At 38.9% G+C, this 22863-nt stretch overlaps 1 protein-coding gene across 1 annotated transcript; it reads right to left on the bottom strand.

Moving 5' to 3' along the window:
• Window positions 1-3227: 3227 nt before the first annotated feature.
• On the bottom strand, window positions 3228-21205 carry LOC122838817 (guanine nucleotide-binding protein subunit alpha-11-like). The gene is made up of 8 exons (XM_044129793.1): window positions 20965-21205; window positions 20476-20648; window positions 15718-15902; window positions 13993-14147; window positions 12430-12558; window positions 10770-10899; window positions 8407-8560; window positions 3228-5441 (listed from the first exon to the last, which is right to left on the bottom strand). Exons 2-8 carry the CDS (start codon window positions 20624-20626, stop codon window positions 5239-5241), a joined length of 1107 nt encoding a protein of 368 aa, XP_043985728.1. The 5' UTR covers window positions 20627-20648; window positions 20965-21205; the 3' UTR covers window positions 3228-5238.
• Between the last annotated feature and the right edge of the window lie 1658 nt (window positions 21206-22863).

Raw genomic sequence — 22863 nt, 5'->3', positions numbered from 1 at the left:
TTAGTTTCTCTGCATTCTGATAGATTTGCTCTGTGTATTTCTCCGTGTTTATTGTTGATAGATTTTTGCTCTATTGTTCATTTGTGTGATATTTCTGATTTCTTCAGCTTTTCCTCCGTTAATTATTCTTCCTTTGGTTCTCTCCCAGCCGCTCTGATTTCTGTTGATTGAACTCACTTGTCTCCATGCTCCAATCGCATCTCTCTCTGCAGCATTTATACTCCTTGGTTTCTTGCACTCATTGCTGGATTCTTCCATTATTCTGTCTGTTTTGTGCCCTGACTCTTTTGTGTGTTTTCCAAAGTTCTCTGCAAGTTGCTTTCAGTCATTAAATCCCTCTTTCTTCACTCCACAGTCTGTCTGCCATTGTCCTGCAGCCGTTCTGGTCCTCATCAAAACCTTTAAAACATGAGGATTCTATAAGAAAAAATAACCCCCTTTGCTTTGGTTATTTAAACATTCAAAATTAAAGAAAATTGTTCCAAAAATATGACAAGATATTCCTACTTTGTGAACAAGATGCGCCACAAAATCAGTGATGTCTCTTAGTCTGACATATAAAATCCCAACAAAAATATCTTGAAGTTCGTAGTTATGACAAAATGTACAGAGATTCAAGTGATATTCAAAGGCACGGTGGATTTTTACATTAAAGAATAGAAACAACATAGGCTACAAAGTAGTTGTTGTAAAAGTTTTACTTTTGACTAAATTGACACAAATCTGAACTTCCTTGGCAACAGGTGAAACACCTCTGTTCTGTTCAAGGTATTTTAATATTGAGATGGATGCACAGCAGTCAGGTATCCTCCTTACAACCTGTTCAGAAGTGTGTGCGGTTGTGTGTGAGGCCAGAGCACGGTGAGGGAGATGTTGGCCACAAAGGGCCAGCTGCTGCTGTAAACGCTGGAGCTGAGAGGTGATTCATGCTGGAAAATGGATTCATTTCTTGTGCTGATAAGCAGCTTCTCTCTTTGTCCTCTCATGCTGCAGTGGCTTTGAAAGGGGCCCCTGAACAACACGTCTGTTGTCACAGAGAAAAGAAGCAGGTTGGGAAATATCTTACAAATGCAGCACCGAAACACAGCATCACAGAGCCTTCATCAGTCAGCGTACTGTAAGTCTGCACATTGGTGAACATTATCAACATAATTGGGTCTGGAGGTGTTTCAGAGTTACCGGTGAATCCAGACGGGACGAAGCTTTGGTTGGAGAATCCTCACCTGCGTGTGTGTGTGATGAAAGCAAAGCAGACGTTCACTTTGCTTTGAGGAGCTGCAGAGGAAATGGAGGAACTTCTTATCAGTATGCAGCAGTCCACACCCTGCTGCAAAAATAAAAATTATAAACCACCCACTTTGTGCGTGGGTGTCCGTTCCAGTTTAAACCTCTGCACTGATGGAAAGGTGAGAGACTGACATGAATATATTAGTTGAGATTTAGTCCAAAGCAACGTCGTCTTTTCCTCCTGATCGTTAAAATGTTCTGAGTCAGAGACGTTCATCACTGGGGCACACAGAAGACAAATAAAAATAAATATAACTGGATGCTGGTAGTAGAATATTGTTTAAAAACTGGAACCTTGATCTTTGCTTTTCTACTAAAACCGAGCTTCAGATTATTCAACAAAAAAGAAACAAATAAAGACTGTACACTCTTTGTTCTTCGCCAGAGTCAACATGAAAATGTTTTATTTTTGCAAATAATGAAAAGGGAAAGCAGATGAATAATTCATGTCAACATCTGATTCCTGAAAATTCCCATCAGATTTTTTTTCAGCATCTATTTATCTAGATAAGACTCTTTGACAGCGGTTCCCATCAGCGCCTGTGTGAACACAAGGCAGCTGTAGGTAATGAATGTGATTTAGGTTTGTGTCCAAACTGTTCATAGTCTGGATAACAGCAGACTTTCATGTCTGTTTTCAGTGCTGGAAGAACTCAGCTTTATTCTCTCAATAAATGGTGATTTTCAAGTGACTTACATGAGCTTTGTTTTGCTGTAATGAATGCTTGGTTATTTGAAGACACATGAGTCTGTGTATCTTTGTCATTTTCCAATGAATACCACAACTTTGAAATTATGAGCCCCGATGGGAAAACTCAACACAAAACTCATTCTGATCAAACGATTAACTTTGTTTGAAACGATGAGATTGTATTTTGTCATTTTTAGAAAATAGGAATTTGTTCCATCCTTACAAAACTATGACATTGAGCTTGTCCCTTGCATTTCATTGGGATAGGACACCTTGAAATACTTGATAATCTCTTTCCTGTTTCCAGAGAAAGCTTGAATTTAATTTCCAGAACAAATCAAACGGTTCTTCACCCTTCTGAGATATCAACAAAGGAATCTTTATTGGTTTTACAGAAATCTATCCCGAATTATTATTGCTAGTTTGTGATCGCCTCCATAACGTTAGCATTACTTCCAGTCAGAAAGAAAATATTGGTAAAAACTAAATATCACCTTAAACCAAAAAGGTTCAAAATGATCAGATATTTGTTGTGACCTTCATGTCAGTCCAGATCAAATTCAGCGTTCAACAGGAAAGATGCATAAAGAGGCGATCTTAGAGGGTTTCTTTGTTTTACTCGATATCTTCTAACATCATTGACATACAAGGCAGAATGTCTCAGTTTGATGCAGGTTTAATAACAGTATCAGGTTTAGAGTTAGGTGACCCACAGGGCAACTTCTGCACACACCCAGACACACAAACACACACGCACAGGCTGCAGACATGATAAATAATTTTGCATGAACACACGTCTGAAACCAACATCTACCCAGTGGCGACTTTCTCATGCTTTCTGTGGCAGCCAGACAGAGACAGGCAGTCTGTCTAAGGCTGCCTTTTGGGGATTATTTGTATGTATGTTTTGTAGTTGTGGTTTTTTTTTAGTTGGAAGGGGAAAAGTGACAGACATTTGTTTGCAGAAACGATCTGTCCCTCACTAATGAGGAACCGCTTTTCTCCTGCCAGCGGAAGACGCGCCGCTTGGGTTTCACACCCTGACACTACAGTGGAAGGTTTCTCATCTATGTTGTTTTCCCAGTCTGCACCACAGACAAACACACACAACACATGGAAATGACTGCTGTATGCATGTGGCAGTCCGATGCAAATCCAGCAGCGTTCCTGTTTGCAAACCCCCGGAATCAGAGACTCTCTGACACCGAGCAGAGAGGCAAGGAGACAAACAAAAGCAAGCAAGTGAGAGTGTGTGTGTTTAGATTTTCTCTTTAATATTAACTATAAAAACATGTTTTTATTCTTCCTCCACCAGACTCTACACAAGTGTTTTATTGCCTCCAAACGGAAGGCAGATCATTCACTGACACTCTCTGGTCACAGTCTATGTCCAGCAGGTAAACAATTGTTACAAATTCAAGACTTACAAAGAATCAAGAAGAGTAGTCATGTACAAAGGGCGTCCATATTTGTGTCAAATGCATCGTAAAAAATCAGAAACCTGAAAATCAATGCTCCTCTCCAATGAGCTTTACATTCAGATCAGTTAGTTTTCTGATTTTAAATACATTTTTTTTTAACGCCTTTTGGACTCATGAATTTGATACAAGACAGATGAAGAACTCACAATTTAAATCAATATGAGGCTGAGTTATTATTACACTTTAATCAAGTAGGACACCACTTCATATTTCAGCCACTGACAAACTTTTACATTTCTCTTTCTCTCAGTTATATACATAGAAAATACCCAAAAAGATATTTGAAAGCTTGGATTAACAGATTGGAGGCTTTTTTTGCACCTCCAGGCAGCATTAATGAATTGGCAACACTGAGGTAAAACATACCTGCACATAAAATGAAAAAGCATAAGCATAGTAGATAACATTGAGTGTTCCCAGCAAATTATGAAAAGCATTCAGATTTCAGGCAAAGTCCACCAGATTTTCAGACATCATGCTTCTTCTGAGCCCACAGCATCACAGATTATCCACCATGCTCAACAGTGGGGTTGAGATGGTTCTCCATAAACCGACTCCAGGACTCACTTGGAGTGTTTGTCACCAAAAACAGAAAACGCCAGAAGTATTCAGTTGCAGGATGATCAATTTTCTTAGATATCATCTTAAATATGCATATAGTTTAAGGGGTTTGTACACGTCCTTCGCAGGTTTACAGATAAGTCTGTAGACTTCTGCATAAGTCTACTATATATGCCTACTGAAAAATAGCGTTTCTTCTCCGTCAGAAAAGCACTAAAAACCACAGATGCACCAATCAATCGCCCAAAGTTGAATTCAGCTCATTTCCCCCTGATACAACAAACACAACAAAGTCAGTCTTTTCTTCCTGCTATTCATTAAATGCTTCAAAAACATAAAATCCCATCATGTTCAGTCTCCCAATGCCTCAACCAAAAACATGTACTTTGGCATGCATTTTTGCCATTTCTTCATTTTTCTTCTAAGTGCAAAGAAGATATTGAAGAATGGGTTCAGATTTGAATTGGCAAGTCAGACCTCAAATAAAACTGGAAATCAGAAGCAGAAAAACTCAATAAGAGCCTTTTTAAAACTCAAAACAGGCTTGGAAAAACAGTCATCTGAGCAGCTTGACAGTGTAGCTTTTAACACATTAAGCAATAAACTCATCTGCCAAATTCAGTGTAGTGCAGCAGCTTCAATTTCAAGAATTTGACATGCTTTGATAGATTGATAACAGCTGATTACAAAAAAAAAACAGCTTATTCTGATAAATATCTGTCCTAACAATTCACATTTTGGTAAAAAATGTGAACTTTTATAGGCTTCTACTTTATCTGCCTGTAACTGGTGGATGCTCCTGCAGCTGTTCATGTGTGCACTACAGCAGTGGAGTGCATGACCCCATCTCCACCAGTGATGGCCATCCTGTACTTCATAGCATCTCTACTTCAGCTATGAACATGTGTAACGTGTGAACCAAACGCTTCTTTTGTAAAGCATTCCTACTGATAAACACAGGTGGGATTTAAACTACGTGATTCCAGCTTTTATCACAAATCTTCATGTTCTTAAATTCAGATGTGAGTGAAGAAATAACCCCCCCCCGCGGCCCTGTTGCACCGGTACGACCCAATAAAACATGACAGCCGGAGAGGATTTCATACGGAAAAAGTTCTTCATGTGAAGAAGTGTTCAGTCGCTGCTTTTAGTCCAATCAGTAGGATGAATGTGGGGAAGCGTTGCGTTTTCTTCTGCCTCACGCCACTGAGTAAAAGCTCAGAGGACTCCGTAGTCCCTTAGCGACTTGAGCAGGACCGTGTCTCTTATGTCGGTGAAAACCTTGCGGATGTTGTTGGTGTCTGTGGCACAAGTGAAGTGCGGGTACATGGTCTTCCACTCCCGAGTTTCTTGGTTCATGGAGCGCTGCTCGTACATTTTGAGGATGTACTGCTTTGCTACCTCAGCGTTCTGCTTTTCACCTGCAAGATGATGGTAGACGTTGGAGGGAAAGACAAAAATCTGAACTGAGTACCAGTAGGAGTTTAAAAAGCCAAAGTACATGACAGAAAACCATTTATGTTTTTTGAAGGTGCATTAGATTGGATAAAGCATCTTAAGGGAGGCGCAACATTTTGAATTGAGCCAACGTTGCCCCACAGGCAGCACCGTTAAAACTATTGTTCCTTAAAACATCCTCATAATTTTCATGTTCTGGAGATATTTAGTTAAAAATCCAAGATAAAACATTATCCTAGAATTATTTTCATTATCATTTTACTCTAATTACATATTTCAACAGATCGTTAAACCAATTATTTAAAAATATAACAGAAGGTAAATATTTTCATTCCTCATTGTTTAGACTTTATGTAGGATAAGAGGAAAGTGTGTATAGTATCACATTGGCACAAACAGTGATGTCATTTGGTTTCAAAATCAATTCAAACTTTCCTCAAATACAATTTAAGTTGAGTTCTACGTAAACTTGACTGGATTGAACTGTGTTGTTTCCTTTGACTGACCTCAGCCAAATGAAACCACGTCAGGATACAGTCTGGATTCACACACATACTCTGATGACTGGATGAACTCCCATCTCATTCATTTCAGGTATTCTTCATTTGATGTTGATTGTTTTTCAGGGTTTATTTTTTCTTTTTTTTTTGTCAGCTCTTATTTTGTCATCAGCTTGTTAACTTTTAAGATTACCTCAGCAGCCGCTGCACCATTTTCTGTCATGCTCAAGGTCCAGGACTGGAAAGACAATGAATAAAATACCTTTTTGTTTACTTTAAATCTATTTGTGTGTAGATTTTGTCGTAAAATGTTTCGGGTCAGATTAGCGGGTTCTGTTCAAACAGACGCTGTGCTGCAGCCGACAAGTTAATGAGTCCAAACAAGCAAGATGCGAAATGGCTAAAACGCCGTAACTAGAGGCTGAATTAAACATTGTTATTATATTGTTGTTTCTAATTGCTTAAGAGCAAGTGAAATCTAGTTTCTCAGTGTCAGAGAACAGCGTCAGGAAGCGGGGCTACTTAACAGCAGTGCTTTCAAATGCAGTTACAGCCGCAGTAATAAGGGCCACGCAGTCTCCACACAGGAACACAACATCATTAGCAGCAAACAGCAGCCAGCGGTAGGAGCTGCTCGGAGTTGTCATTAAGGTTAAATTGACATCAAGAAGCTTGTCCCTGTATGAGTCATTATTTTGCAGTGCTAATGCTGCCGGTAAAACACAGTGGGTGCACTGCAGATGCACACAAGTGTTCACTCACAGTCACTAAGTCTAACCCTAAGCCACCTGACTGACACACAGACACACAGCTAGTACATATAGTACACCTGAAAGGGGGTGTTCGGGTGGTGCTGCAGGGCTGGCAGGGAACACAGTACCTGTCTGTAGTTGCCAAGGGAAACAGAGGGAGAGAGGGTGGAGGTGATGGAGTTGAGGGGGCAGCGATGAGACGCCATAGAGCCTCTTTACACCAGCAGAACCGAAGGTAAGCTGATCAAGAGCACCTGAAGGCATCATTTATTACTGAGGACGAAGAGCAGGAGACAAGAGAAGGAATGAAAGAATGGAAAGAATGAAGAAAAGGGAAAGAAAGGCAAGGGTGGAAGAAGGAAACAGAGAAAAATGCAGGAATGGAAAGCAGCAAGGCTGAAGGGATAACAAAAGAAACAAAAAACAAAGGAAAAAAGTAAGCAGGAATATACAGAAAGAACTGAAGGTGAAAAGAAGAGATTGCAGAAATAAGAAAGGAAAGAACAAAAGAAAGTATAGAAAAGTAGAATGGGGAGGAGGAAAGCAAAATATGAATGATGGAAGAAGGGAATAAAAAAGGAAGAATGTAAGAAAATAAGTAACGAAGGAATAAAATATTTAAGGCAGAAGGTAGGAAGAAAAGAAGTCAAGAAGGAAGCAGGGAGAAAGGGATGATAAAACAGAAAAAAGAGGGGAGGAAAGAAGACATAAACGGGAGCAATGAGCATAGGAAGGCAGAAAACAAGGAAAATTATGAACAGAAAACAAAATAGAAGCGGAGTAGAAAGTCAGAACGAAAAATGAAGAATGTAAGGAGAAGTAGAAGAGAGAGCAAACAAGCATACAAAGAAGGGCATAATGAAGGAAGGGAAATGGATGACAGAAAAGAAGGAGGAAGGATGATGGAATAAAAAAGTAGGGAGGGAAAAGAAAAGGCAGACGGAAAAAGGAAGGAGAAATGGAAATGTTGAGAGGGACAGAAAAAGATGTACAGAAGTAAAAGATAAAGACTGAAAAGTATGATAAAAAGAGAAAAAGAAAGAAGAAGGGGCAAAAAGGAAAAACAGAAATGGAGGAAAGATATTTATGACAATAGAAAGAGAGAGAAAGAAAGAAAAAAAGGAGGAGGAAGAGTCGCAGTGGGGCTGAAATCACTTTGTCAATATTTTTGGTGAATAATTCATTATTTCTGCAGAACATTATGAGATGGTTATAAGTCAAAGGGAAATTGACCGGAGGACAAACGGCATCTCAGCCCTCATGTCCCTGCAGTGGTCCTGTCCGCTCTGTGATGAGAATAAACAGCTGCCACTGAGCGCGATGATGGCACTGAAATTGACTGATAACCTGACTCTGCCTCAACACTGGTGCAATTTCTGCTCTGGGTGTTTGAACATTTTGCAGCAAGCTTAGAAAAAATGCAGTCGTTTAGTAATATCAGATGGCACTCAAATTGAAACACACACACACACACAAACACCCACACACACACACAAACAAAATAAAACAAGTTAAATTAGCAGCTGTTAAATAAAAAGAAAAAAGCAGCTGCTAAACTTCTTAACCTCTTCCGGTGACCTAATTTTATTCATTAAAGTCTCCGCCTCCTTCTGTAAACTTAACATTGTATTTATAGCGGTAAATGAAAACCAAAAGCACATTTTAGAACAACGAACCTGTGAAACTGTCAAAGTATTTCCCCAGATCTGACGTCCGGATCTTGTCTTCCAGGATGTCAGTCTTGTTGAGGAAGAGGATGATGGAGGTGTTGTGGAACCAGGCAGAATGGATGGTGGTGTAGAAGAGAGCCAAACTCTCCTGCATGCGGTTCTGAGGAACACACAGTCAGTTTAACATGTTTTGGTTCTGCAGAAGACAAACATGTTTTTTTCTCTCTCTCTTTTATCCTTTAATAACAAAATTTTCACAAGGAGAGAAAACATGAGCTACAACAGTTTGCGGGGGCTTTTTGGGTGGCTGGAGGCGAAACTGGAGGAAGGAATAATTTAAACAAAGAGCAAGGGGAAGAAAATGAGCAACAGACCAACATGGAGATTAATGAATGTTGTGGGAGACCAAAAAGAGTCTGGGAGAGATAACAGGTTTAGTCATAGCACGGGAGGGAAGAAGAGAGGAGAGCAGGCGAGACGTGTGTTGTACGATAGTGCCACCTGCAGGAGGAAGGATGAAATTACAAAAACAAAGGACTACAGCTACAGACTACAACTAAATATATTAAATAAATAAATAACACAGTAAAATGTAAAGTGTTAGTAAATTGCTTATTATTGAAGCATCCAAGTTAGGCTTATTGAGGACCTGAGTTAATGATCTGTAGTGTTTTAGGGATTTTTTTTATACTGCTGGTCTTGGATTATAGATTATAAACAGTTTCTGTCAGTCTAAACGTTTTGCATAAGATAGATGCACTAATGATGCTGGAGGCAGAGGAGACAACAAAGCTACAGGAGGTGAAGCCTCATCCTGTCTGTCTTCAGTCTGTGAGGTCATTGTAGGACTGGTTGGGTAAGATTTCAGGAGGGTCAAGTGCTGAGGCGTTTGCTTGTCAACAACAGGAAATGATGTCGGAGCATGATTACTGGCTCTTTTTATCTGGATGATCTCAAAACAATGAACTCTTGATAATAAGTTTGGTGTCTGACACCTGTGTTCAGGTTTTCTACAAAACCTTTTTTTAGGCTTTAACTGATGAAACATTATAAAATTGGAATTGAAACCAGAAAACAAGGCTTTAAGCTACAGTACACAGCACAAAAAAACAAAACATGCATCGATCTTTTTTCACATTTTTTTCATGTAAAAACCAACCAACAGATTTCACGATACTTTCTGAGAATTGAATAAATGAATGCAGGAGAAAATTCTGAAATGTAAAGTTTTAATTTAATACTTAAAACCTGGAAAATGTGTCACGGCTGGCTGTGTGTTTGGTTTTGTTGACTTGCTGGTAGACAAATCTCAATCTGAAATCTCTGGTATATATTTAGCTTCATTCATTGCCCCTTTAACTCTGACCAGTTTCCCCTTTTCCTGCTCATGTCCCACATCATGACGCTGCCACCACTGTGTTAGTTTTCTGCTTCACCTGTCTTGAAGAGAACAGACTAACGAGGTGACTTCTGAGGACAATTGCTTCAACTGTATTTTATTTTAGGGTTTCGGAATAAAGTGGATTGAATGCAAATGAGCAACAACTTTCAGTTTTTTATCTGTAAAATATTTTTTGAGTTCTGCATCCTTGTCCTTCCAGGTCTATGACAGATAAACACAGAAAGGTTTGTGAAGTATAAAGTGTAAAATGTGCAAATAAAGCACAATTTTAAAAAAGGCCTTTTGTAAAATCTTGAAATCCTCATTTTTAAAATCCTTTCAACATTCATATCTGTCAAGTCATTCAAAGTAATAAAGCATTTTCCATTAAATAAGTATTTTTATATCTTTTGGTCCTCAAATAAAAAATGACAAAGAGCCAAAAGTGTAACTAAAATATATTTTCTTTTTGTCTTGTTTTTTGCAATCATAATTTATTATCAAATTGATGTGATAAATGTTATTCCTGAGCAATAGAAATGCAAGAGATAAATGAAGAATATATAAAAATGTAAATTATAGGTAAATATTGATCCGGTTTTTTTTAGTTTTTTTTTTTTTTATCTTTGCTGAAAGTGAAAACATTTTGTACTTTTCCTGAAAGTTTTTTTTGTTGTTGGAAAAAAAATCATGAGCATCTTAAGGGAGAAAAATTCAGATTTTTCAAATGCTTCCCAAAGCTTCAGATCACAAACAGCTCAAATAATCAAGAATTTTAACACTGCTCTAATCATCTGAAGCATCTGATTTTAAAGCCGAAACCATCTCTGAGTCTCCATAATTAAGGAAATACAGCAGATATGCATTGGAAATATGATATAAATATGATTCAAGAGAAGAAATGGATTCATAAAATAGTTCTCATTATTTTATCCACTTCCTGCTTGAGTTAACAGAGTGAAGGGAAAAGGGAACAAACTCCTCTTACGATGGTCTCTCTCTCCTCCAGGACCTGGTCGTACTCGCTGAGGGAGGCCAGGAAGATGAGCGAGGTCACGTTTTCAAAGCAATGGATCCACTTCCGACGTTCCGATTTCTGGCCGCCAACATCCACAATCCTGAGGGAGGGAAGATAAAGAAAGCTCGTCTGCATCACTGTGAAGGACTTATTGAGGACTGGAAAATAAACTCAAACTCTGAGAGTTTCGAAGAGCACGAACATATCCTCATGTAGAGTTGATCAGTCAAACTAACAGAGCTTAAAAAACCTGCAGATGTACATCTGGTCAGAAATCCAAATTACTTTTTTCACAGCAGCAATGGCAGATTCAAGAAAGGCTGCAGAAGAGAGAAAGGACCAAATTTTAGAAACAAAAAAAATAGGAGGAAAAAAAAAATCAATGAAGAAACAAAAACACAGTATGAAAGGTACAGTTGCTAAAATATAAAATAAACAAAGAAAGAAAGGTTGGCAGGGATGCAGAGAAGAAAGGAGGGAAGCAAGGACATAACAAAAAATGAAAAAAATAAAATGGCAAAATTATGGAAAAAGGGAAGGGAAGAAACAAAAGGAGGGAATGAAGAAAGGGCAAATGTTGCATGAAAAGAAAACTAGAAAAGAAAGAAAAGAATGAAGGAGAAATAATAAAACAAAGAAAAGGATGAAGGATAGTGTAAAGCTTAAACAAAAAGGAAGGAAAGAAGGAAGGGTTTACATAATCATGGCAGAGAAAAAAGGAAGAGGGAGAGTTAAACAAAAAGTCTTCATCGATAGAAATGGCTTAAATAGCATCGATAAGAGAAAAGTGTCTGAAAAAGATTTACAAACATTGTCAGCAAAGCGTTCATTGATAGGGAACCAATTCTTTTCCCCATTGCATCTCACATTTTGTTTTTGTTGATTTCATTTGAAGGATTGATTATGGATTATGATGTTTTATTTTCAGCCAATATAGAAGAAAAAAAAAACTTGCTGCCGACTGAAAACCTGAAACGTGATGTGCAGTAGTAAGAACAAACATGACACTTTGTTTTTTGTCGCTGTCTAAACCTGCCAAGTTGTATTTAAGAATCGTGTCATTAATTATTGGGGCAGAAAAACAGTGAATTGTGTGGAGCTGTCCCAGTTCTCACAGATCATTCTCACGCCTACAAACTCTGACGAAGCTGCAAAAAACCAGGCGGCGTATTTAGGACGTTCTTCACACTGACGATATGTGACACCTCCAACCGGTCGCTGTGTCAGAAAGGAAGCAAACACCTCCTCCAGTTTTCAAAAAAATCTAATATAAAAACAGGAAAAAAAGCTAGCTAGAAGCAAAAAAAAAAAGTAAGAATTATGTTAAAAATGTGTCCAGGACGGGCTACTTATTCCTTTCAAAGCTGCTCGGTGTTTGTGTCGCCCATGAAGGTTTAAATCTTTAATGGTAGAAACCCACATATGTGGGATTTGGATCAAAATCAAACACAAAATGGACACTTCACCTCTCAGCACGAACTCTGCAGAGAGGCAATTAGAAACATAATCCGACTGTGTCCAAGCAGACGCGAGAAGACAAAGCCTCAACAGTATTTTATTCACAGCGCCGTGAATGGTGCTGGTATTGGATTTGTTCCTGTGAGAGGGCGGTAATGTGAGGCCCAGCCACCTTAGCGTGATGTTCTTGATGGTGAAGGAGTAGTCGTGGATGCCCGTAGTGGGAAACCGAACACGCAGCACGTCCTGCTCCGTAGGGATGTAATCGTGGGCCGAGATTCGCTCCAAGTTGCTCAGGTAGCTGAAAGACAGAGAGACTTAGTGAAAACTCTGCCGCTGTTTGCTTTACATGAAGCTTTGTAAGACAAACTGAAAGTGACAGGGGACAAGCGATGAAATAGTGAGGGAAGAAAAAGTGTGATTAAAAAACACAAGAGGCGAGTGGGGTGTGGGGAAAGCCCACATTGACCTGTGTGCAAACAGCATCTTTATGGCCACTGTTGAAAAAAACTGTCATTAGCCAATGTTGACCGACTGTCCCTTATCGAGCACACATCATGATGACAGAGCTGCTGGGCAAACAGGACGGTGCAGCAATAGAAAAGAGGGACTGAAGAGAACGGGCCGGACCCGGGCTTTGTTCTGATCCCGAGTCACTCTGAGCGTCAGGGTCACACCTACTGCTATACATTACACCATGATGAGAAACAGCTGTGAACTCTGCACTCTGACATTTAAAGCTCAGTGATTCCACAAAAACACAGAGTTGGTAAGAAAGACGCTCTCTAGTGCTGAAATACACAGCAAATCTGTGACGGTTTTGGTTTTAGAGGTGAAACGGTGAAAGAAAAGAAGAAAACTCAAATTTCATTTCAGAAATCGAAAACCAAAAAAGTAAAATTTTAACCAAATTTATTCAAACATAGAATTTAAATGTGTTTCTATTTATTAATATTTAATAAATTTGTAGTTTCAATCAAAACTACAAATTCCATGAACATCCAGTATGATGCATTTTCAATCACTTGTTCTTGAGATTAATCAAATCCAGATTGGGCACATGAGCTCTGATACAGAAGGAGGAACTTGTAATTCCTTCCTTTCCTGTTTAATTAAAAACCATCAAATTTTAACTTCTCCTTCCACTCAACCTTTTATTGATATGTATCTTCTTGTAGTTAATATTTTTTGTAACCCTCTTACCAATAGGACTTTGTCTTCTCCTACAACATTAGAGGTCGTAGCATACGGAGAGAATTCATGCTTCATTTCTACATTTCTATAGGTTTAAGTCTGGAAACATGGTGGATATGGAAAAAGATTAATTTTATGTCCGGTGAAACATTTTTGTTTTGATTTGGTCATACACATTGATTGATAACAAATTTTCTAGTACTCAAATTTGTATAAATGTTGTGGTTTATCAAAAAGTTGTTTTTGGTGCCAGAAAAATGCTCACAGCATCACTGTTCCTGTACTTATCAGAGACAGACAGTAATGATAAAAAGACCCTCTTACTGTTTATCACTCCAGGGGAAATAGTTGACACCAGTAAATTTACTAAAACAATTATTTCTTAATGTGGCATTCATAGTTTGAGACGCAGTCTTCGGGTAAAACTCTTCGCATTTCTAACATTGCAGAGACACTTCACTCACGCGACTGCCTCTGATTCCCAGTCCAGTCAGAGGCTCATTTTTCTCCTCCAGAATAAGTATGTGTTAGTTTTACTCACTACTCGGTGGAGTCCAGGAGCTGATACTCGCAGCGGCGGCTGTAACAGATCCGTATTCCTTGGTCTGACCAGAGACGGCGGATGGCATCCACGTATCTCCTCTCCAGGTGGACGATGTGCATTGTGTTCACATCCTGCAGCCATCCGGCGAACCTCTAGAGAGCAAACATCGGATGGTGAGAAAAGTGTTTCAGACGTTTGCAAAGACATGGACTACAACAACAATAATCGATCTCTCAATATAATCGATACTAGAAAAATTAATTATTCAAAGATACTCATTTTCCAAAGAACTGCTGTAAGTTTTAAATTCTGCTAACATTGCAAGTACATCCAGGAAAACCCGAGCAATGCTCTTTATCCGATTGTTTGGAGGTTATTTCTCCATGAGGCAGAGGATCCCACATGCTGACATTGCAACACTGGCGTTTTAGAGCAACTTGAAAAGTTCAGTGAAACTTCTGCATCTGCAGCAGCGACGCAATGAACCTCCTGTACAACAAAAGCTAAAAATATCTTCTTAAATATTAACTTCATGGACACAAACAACCCTTGGACACGAGCGGTACGTTCATTCGTACAGCTCATCTGCGGTACCAATTAACGCAGCTGTTCGAGGGTGTAGCCTCTCTGTCTTCATGTAGATGCTGCAGACTGTTTTCTGAGCACAACAGGATGCACGTGTTTTTGTTTGAGTCACAAATGCCTTCACACCTGGGTTTATATGTGAGCATTCAAGTGTAACCATGTGCAACCATGTATTCATGCTGGTCGAGATATATGTGTGGTTACCACTCGTCTGCGGTACAAATTAACGCAGCAAGACATTAATCAGCGGACAACTGTCTGCTAAATAGTGAAGCAATGAAACAGACAAGAGCAAACTACCTTGCTGCCGTTTTGACAAATTATCAGAAAGATAGAAATTGTGCAGGGATGCTGCTAAATACATTTGCATGTAGCAGATCCTTGTTTATACTATAAAAATAATATGTTGTTTAGAACAAATTGGCAGTCAAATGGAAGCATACAGTAGAAAGCTAAAGATAAGTATTCATGATAAAATTTTAAAAATTGCAGAACTGAATTAAAACTACACACTTCCATAAAGGACAATAACATTGATGCTAAATGATATCTTGTCTACTTTTTCCAAACAGTGACGTCCTACGTAAAATATATATATAGATATATTTTTAATTCAGCTTAATTGTTCAATTCCTATTGGTTGTGCCCTAACTTTGTAAATCACATTTTTAGTCATGTTGTCGTTAATCATAGTTTTACTCTCAACCAAGAAGAAGCCTTTATTCAAAAAATGTTGCCACGGTATTGAAAACGGTGTCAAATATTTTTTGTCGTGTCGGTTTTGAGTTTGAAATGGTCTTGTGACAAATCCTTTAAATTGAAAGAGAGATCAACACTTTCTTCCTATTTAGTCCTCTAATGGTTTCCTATTAGAAGTTAATAGAAAACCATTAGCTCAAGTGTGTAGCCTCTCTGTCTTCATGTAGATGCTGCTGGCTGTTTTCCGAGCACAACAGGATGCACGTGTTTTTGTTTGAGTCATAAATGCCTTTTTCTCGTTGCATGCACAATCCAATCAGTCTATAAAGTGATTTTTACCTGATGCCTTCACACCCGGGTTTATATGTGAGCATAAAAGTGTAACCAAGTGCAACTGTGCGTGTTTATGCTCGCCGAGATTTATGTGTGGGACTCTACCTCATTCTCAGGGCTGGTGTAAGGGATTCTGAGTGTGGTCATGGCTCCAGTCATGGCATTGATGGCAGTGAAGATGTTCTGGTAGATACACTTAGCGAAGGCTTTCCGCTCCTCTTCTGAGAAGCCTCGACCATGGATGATCTTCATCTGTCGGAGGAAGGTGGTTTTCCCACTTTCTCCAGTTCCTGAAGAAGAAATAATAATGGTGGTAATAATTAGGATTATTAAGTAAGCTATATGTAATTCCTTCATCAATATTAATGTCAGCCATGTCTGTAGTAATGGCTTCTCTTTCACACGATTCATTGCTCCGGTTTTCTGCCACGCTCTAGACAAACAGATTATGTGATGGACCAAAAAATAGGCCAGATTTTGAAATTTTGAAATTTTCTCTCAATCAGTTCTGGTTGGTCAGAATGTATTCTACCAATAACCAAACTTAAAGGAATGTCTTTGTTGCCATTTGAGACATATAAGCTAAATTTTTTTTCCTAATTTCTGCTCAGTAATTGCATCAATCAACAGCATCTGCCATGGTGTCCTTCTTTTCATTTTATGAAAGGAAAAAAAAAAGACAAAAACAGCATTACAAATGCATAAATGTTTAAATGGATTAGTCTGTGTGATCTTTTAATTCTTTCAGTTTTTTTTTTGTTTCATGTGTCCAGAACGGGGAGACCAGAGCTCAAAGAAAGGCGTCAGTGGGATGTTTGCTCAGTGAGTCAGACCAGAAACCGACCAAGGGGAGAATCAGTGTTTTAGTCCGTACTTCCTCACAATTGCTGCTGAAATGTATCCATCCTGCTCTCTGTCTGCAAAACCAGCCTCCTCAAATTGAGCAGTTGTTGTTTTTATTTCCACATAAAAAAACACAGCCATGAAACTCTGATCAGTTGCGCAATAGTTTCACATATGAAACGTTCACCAGGAGGGGCTGTGGCGAGAAGGGATGCGGCCAAGACGGCTTTCCGCTCCTCTTCTGAGACGATGAGAACTGATTCTGACAGTTCAGTCTGACCATGCAGAGCCCTTTGTACCCTCCATAAACCTACACAGAATTACTGTCTGTTGCTTTTTATTTATGAGTATAAAGTGATGTGCTTTTATATACAGTGGACACAATTAGCCTGGTTCTATTAATTTTTCTTGTCACATATATTATGTAACTACTGATAACTACCTTCAACCTGAAATGATGAAGGTAGCCATTAATGCTATGGCTTTTTGCACCCCTCTCCTGACTTATATCTTTATAAAATGAAACCCTTTTGAATCTTTGTAAGCTGTCCTATGGATTGAACATCTTATTATATCAGCTGAATTTTATTTAAAATGTACCAAAATAAAAAAAACGTCTGGTCCAAGGGGCTGCAAACATGAGCAACCAGGTCACTGCAGCTTTTTATTTTTATATGCTTTCCTCTAATACGTTTTTTTGTTTTGTTTTTTTGCACTTGAATTGCACAGGGTATGATGGCAGGTGAAAAAAATATTATGAATTTATTTTTCAAATACAAATGTTTAAATCCCAGAGACCTGGGGTGTGTATACATTGAGCTGTATAATCGGAGACAGAGGTTTCAGTTTCGGTAAGGAAGGTATGAACTTTTATTTATAAGATCAGACCTAAAACCTTCTGCTTTGATAAAACCGGCTCTAATGAACCATGAGAGAATTTTGTTTCTGAGACAAGCATCCTTTAAAGATAATAAAACAATGCAAAACAAATTTGAACAAAAAATATTTTGCTGAAGTCTTTACTGGTTCTACAGCAAGCAGGTATTTGTAGAATGTTTTCAGTGGAACTTGGGACTTGAACAATATAATTTTGGCTCTTAACACGTCAGGTTGGAAGGCCTTTCCATCACAAACATCACAGCAGCAATAACCTGACTTTAGCAGGCACAAATACTCTGTAGTTTCTCATAATACTTGTCAAACAAATTTTATCTCACCTTATGCACATCTGGACTTGAGACTAATGCAGTGTACATAAAAGTCCACACATTCCCGTTAAAATTACGTTTTTGCAATGTAAAAAAATAAAAACGTGATAAAAAGGTTTGTTTCGTTTTATGTAAAGTCATGTAAAATACAAAAAAAATACACGGGAAATAACATAAATGCACATGTGACCACACCCTTTGTTAAACCACCTTCTGATTCACTTCCACCATTCAGTCTTCAGCTTCAGTTTTTAGAACCACACGACACAATTATTGAGGTGTTTTAAAAATGTTATGAAAAACAACAGATCTTAAAGGCAATGTTGCATTTCACATTTCAAGCCTCATTATTTTTTGCTTGCTGTATGTCACTACACACTAAGTGCTGTTTATATCAGCTGATAACCAGCCCATTTAAAAGCCCCATTAAAGCTCTGAAGAAAACCAATTATCCAAGGAGTTCCTCGAAGCAAGCTGAGAAACAACACATGAAATGTCAATAAAATGCTTTGGATGATGGTTTTAATTCAGAGGAACGAAGGGACTGGTGATCTGTAATATAACACCAACACTGTTAATCGACAGGATCTACAGCGTCTCATCAAACCGACCTCTTTAAGCCGGAGACGATCTCCAAACTTGCTGATTTTTTACTGTAGTTCCCCAACAACACTTTTCAAGAATACAACACGATTCACCGAGCAGCAGGGAGTTGTGTGAAACGCTATCAAGAGCTTACAGACAACCCTGTTCCCATATACAAACATTTGTTTTCTATCTCTTCACAGTCACTCAGGCAATAAGACTGGGAAATAATTTTATGTTATTGTTTACAGGATCTCTACACTGTGTCAGGATTTCCCCTAATCCTGGTTCATTCCTGTTATCTGTTTAGCTTGTTAATATTGGACTAAAATACAACCCTGGTGGGTCAATTAACATGGGAGTTAAGCTACTTTCAGTGGATCAAATTAATGTATTCAGGTTTCTCAGTCATTTGTCTGACATTCATAATAAAGACAAACAGAAATGCTAGATGAAGCAGGAGTTGACATCCATCATTAATATTGATTTCATACAAAGAAGTAGCCTTCAGCTTAAAGGCTCAACAAAATTGTAAATGTCTTCTTCTACAGAGCGTTACATCAGCAAACAACTAGAAAACAATCTAAAAAAAATGTTGTTGTAAAACCTGCAAATAGTGAAGCTATGATTGGCACATTTCAACCATGATTGCATTAACAAAGATGTTACTTGGGAAATCTTTGCTGAGCACCACAACCAGGGGTCCTACACATTTCTTATTTCTTTCTAGGGATGAAGAGACAGGCGGTTGGAAAGAAAGGATGGAAAGACTAATGAATGGATCGATGGAGAGAACAAGGATAGGAAAATTGACATATGGAGAGAAAATTATATGTTGGTAGATGGAAAAAAGCACAGAGAGCCGAATGTATGAATATAAAGATTGAAGAATGAAGTGATGGACAGAGAGAAGACTAAATTGGACCAATGGTAGGACATTTAAACAAAAAGAGACAGAGCATGGAAATGTTTGCTTTTTCATATTTTTAATTTTATGTTTTAAGTTGTCCAGACCGGGCTGCACAGTGGCGCAGTTGGTAGAGCTGTTGCCTTGCAGCAAGAAGGTCCTGGGTTCGATTCCTGGCCGGGGATCTTTCTGCATGGAGTTTGCATGTTCTCTGTGCATGCGTGGGTTCTCCGGCTTCCTCCCACAGTCCAAAAACATGACTGTCAGGTTAATTGGTTTCTCTAAATTCTCCCTAGGTGTGTGTGTGTGTGTGTGTGTGTGTGTGTGTGTGAGTGTGTTGTTTGTCTTGTATGTCTTTGTGTTGCCCTGCGACAGACTGGCGACCTGTCCAGGGTGAACCCTGCCTCTTGCCCAGGACGCAGCTGGAGATGGGCACCAGCAACCCTCCCGACCCCATTAGGGAAGAAGGGTGTTCAGATAATGGATGGATGGTTATCCAGACCTGGAAACCACTTAAAGTAAGTAACTAAAATTTTACTTGGAATGCACCTTTCACAGATAAAATCACAAAGAGCTTCAAAAAGCGCGTAGGAAAAACACGTCAAAAATAACATCAGATTGATTAAATGTCTGTCTGCGTAAATATGTTTTTAGCTGTTTTTAAATTCTAACTAAATTCTAGTCTAACAGAGCACCTAACAGATAATGTTCTTACTTCACAAAATTTGCCAAAATATTCAGAACCAAGCTGAACTTTTCTAGTTCACAAGTAGGATGAACGATCGCATCAGGAAAATATCGGCTGGCCGAACACAAAAGCTTCAAAATTGTCATAAATTTGTCTCAGGTATCAATTTGCAGCGCAGACCCACGCACATCCAATTTCAGCTCTAATTATTTTTTAACAGTTTCTACCATTTCATATTTTTTTTATTTGTAATCTATCTAAATTAAATCGTCAGGGTGAAACACTGCCCCTGTCAGCAGGACCCCAAGTTGTTTAACCAACGCTGAACACGGGCTCACAGATTCCAGGGATGCGTGTGTCCAAACACTGTTTTCAGGTGTATAGCCAGGCCTAATCTAGATCATTCGTCACATACTCTCAAAGTGGCACATGCCTTACATAGTTTCTGCCTCCTTTCGCGCAGCTGCCAAACAGGCCCAGGAGTTTGAGGCTGAACACATGATGATTCAGGGCGTCATCCCACATCCTTTAATTGCATTTCGCAATTCCCCGTAACTTTCTTCTTCATGCCTTCGCGCTTTGATTTTGTGCCATCACGTGTTTGAACTCAGGTGCAGCGTTGCTGTACTCACCCAGCAGCAGGATTTTAATCTCTCTTCTCTCCTTTTTCTTCTGCTGCCTGAGGATCCTCTTGATCTCTTTGTCCACAGCGATGGCGGTCTTCTCATCCTCAGACAGACAGCACATGCAGGTGCGGTAGATCCAGTCACCGCACCCCCCCATGGACAAAACTTAGAAAATCCACCTGTTGGCAGAATAATCATATGGTATAAACCAGAACTGATAACAGACATGTTATAATAAACTAGGGCGTCGCTTTGATTTTGACTCAACTTGCCCTGTTTTATTCCGTCACACATTAAGAATATTTAATTAAAACTCTCTAAGCGGACATAGTGCTTAGCTGACTTTAAACCTTTAAAAACCTTTACAGAGGTGTTGTGTTTTTATTTGGAAGCTTTTTGCAGTCTTCATTTTAGACAAATAACCAGAGCTAACCTGTTTACCTGTTTCTTTTTAAGGCTAAGGTGGACGTCAGCTACTTAAGCGTATCTCCTTACCTCCAATCAGAGCTTCAAACTTCCTGGAGATGGTACAGGTACAGACTCCGACTGCTTTACGCAATCCATTTCCCACCCAGTCTTCCCCTGACCTCTCCTCTCTCCTCCTGCCGGCTACCCGCGAACACCTGCCGTCATTCCCTGCAACTGACGCCGGGTCTAAACGTCTTTCTCCCGGTCAATCCGCTCTGGAAGTTCTGCCGCGCCTACACAGGAATGCGCCGTCTCCCTGATCCGCTGAGCGCTCCGTGAAACTGGAATGCGTGCAGCGTGAAGCGCAGCAAATTTAAGCGGAAAACACCCAAAACCCGCCTCCACAATAAGAGCGTGGTGCTTCAATTCTACGTCTCCAGGAAGCCAATGGTGTGTGTTCTTTATTTTACCAGGAAAAATAACTCATCGAGATTAAAAACATATTTTCTAAAAGCGACAGCAGCATAAAACATATATTAAATCTAAAATACAAGACTAAATACACAAAAAACATAACCAAGAAAAATCTCACAATTACACATTAGGGAAATTTCAGAAGCCAAGTGATCTGATCTCTTGGTCCTTGGATTTGATTCAAATTACCCCAAGGAACAAGACATGATAACTTTAAATCCTTCTCCAAATTCTTCCAGGTGGCACTGGCATAAAAGATTAAAAACCTTTTTATCAAAATCACTTCTGACCTATGATGTCCTGAGAGGCTGTAATGGCTGAAACTTCTAGGCAAAAGTGATCATTAATATGTAGATGTCCAGGGTTTCATTTATAAAATAAAAACCAGCAAGTGGGAAAGTCTGCAGTCAAAAAAGGGGACAATTTGCTGTGACATAGAAAGTGGAGCAATAATGACTAACGGTTTTTATGACTGAATATCATAAAAAAAACAGGCCACAGCATCCAAGCTTTTCAAATGCTGAGCTAAGGAGTTCATAAATAGTCGATCCACATAATCTACCAGGAACCGAGTGGTTGAAATAATAAGGTACCTGATACGTAACATTTATTTTCTTTTCTAGCTGCGTTGTTGTTTAATTAAGAATAACTGTTGTTTTTTTAAATTGCTTTTAGAATAAAATGACGATGATTGTGATTACTTATTATTTATGTATTAGTTTGTTTACTTATTAGTTTATTATTCAGTTATAACAAATGCTGCTGTTTCAATTTGCTAAAAAGGAATATTTCTAATTATGCTGTGACTGAAAGTTGAATAAATTGAAGAGTGTGTGATTAAAGATGAGGCAGAATAGTTTCCTACGTGGTCCTTGTCTTGATAATGGTCACACCCTGGGTTTATTGTTCCAAAGTAAATAGGGGACTCTGAACTGTGACAGCTGGTGAAGTATAAATGGCTCCTGACTGTTTCCTTCATGTTTTAGTTTGTGTTTTTTGTTTCATGAAACTTCCAGGTGGTTGGATCTTTCTCACATTCAGGATCCTTCCTTGCAATCCCCCTAAGACCTAAAATTGAAACAAACAAAACAAACTAACTAATAAAACTTTATTTTGAAAGTACAAACCCAGAAGTAGACTCTTTTTGAATTCCTTTGGCTTTACGGTGTTATGACTGAGGGTGCAGAGACTGCGGATAGAGTTTCGGCCGCTGCAGGAGCTCACTGCTTCACGTTTCAGCCCAGTCCGAGTGAAACCACGGACCGCAAACATTTTGTTTTACTTTTAATTTCTAGCATAACTGGACAGCAGATTTGCACTGCTGTGTGTCGATATTTGATTGTTTTTCTGTGAATTTCAGGAGTTAATACGTTCGTTTGATGTTTATTCTTAGAAATAAGCATTAAGTATGCAAACTTAAAGGGTATGATCTCTATTACAAACCATATAAAGCACCTCCGACATGCCAAATGTTGCAATACATCACAATGAGCAAAAAATATCACCATAGCA

This window comes from Gambusia affinis, linkage group LG10 (assembly GCF_019740435.1).
Source record: "Gambusia affinis linkage group LG10, SWU_Gaff_1.0, whole genome shotgun sequence".
NCBI classification, from domain to species: domain Eukaryota; kingdom Metazoa; phylum Chordata; class Actinopteri; order Cyprinodontiformes; family Poeciliidae; genus Gambusia; species Gambusia affinis.
Note: the sequence above shows the minus strand (reverse complement) of the source record. Positions and strands in the feature narration are given on the sequence as shown.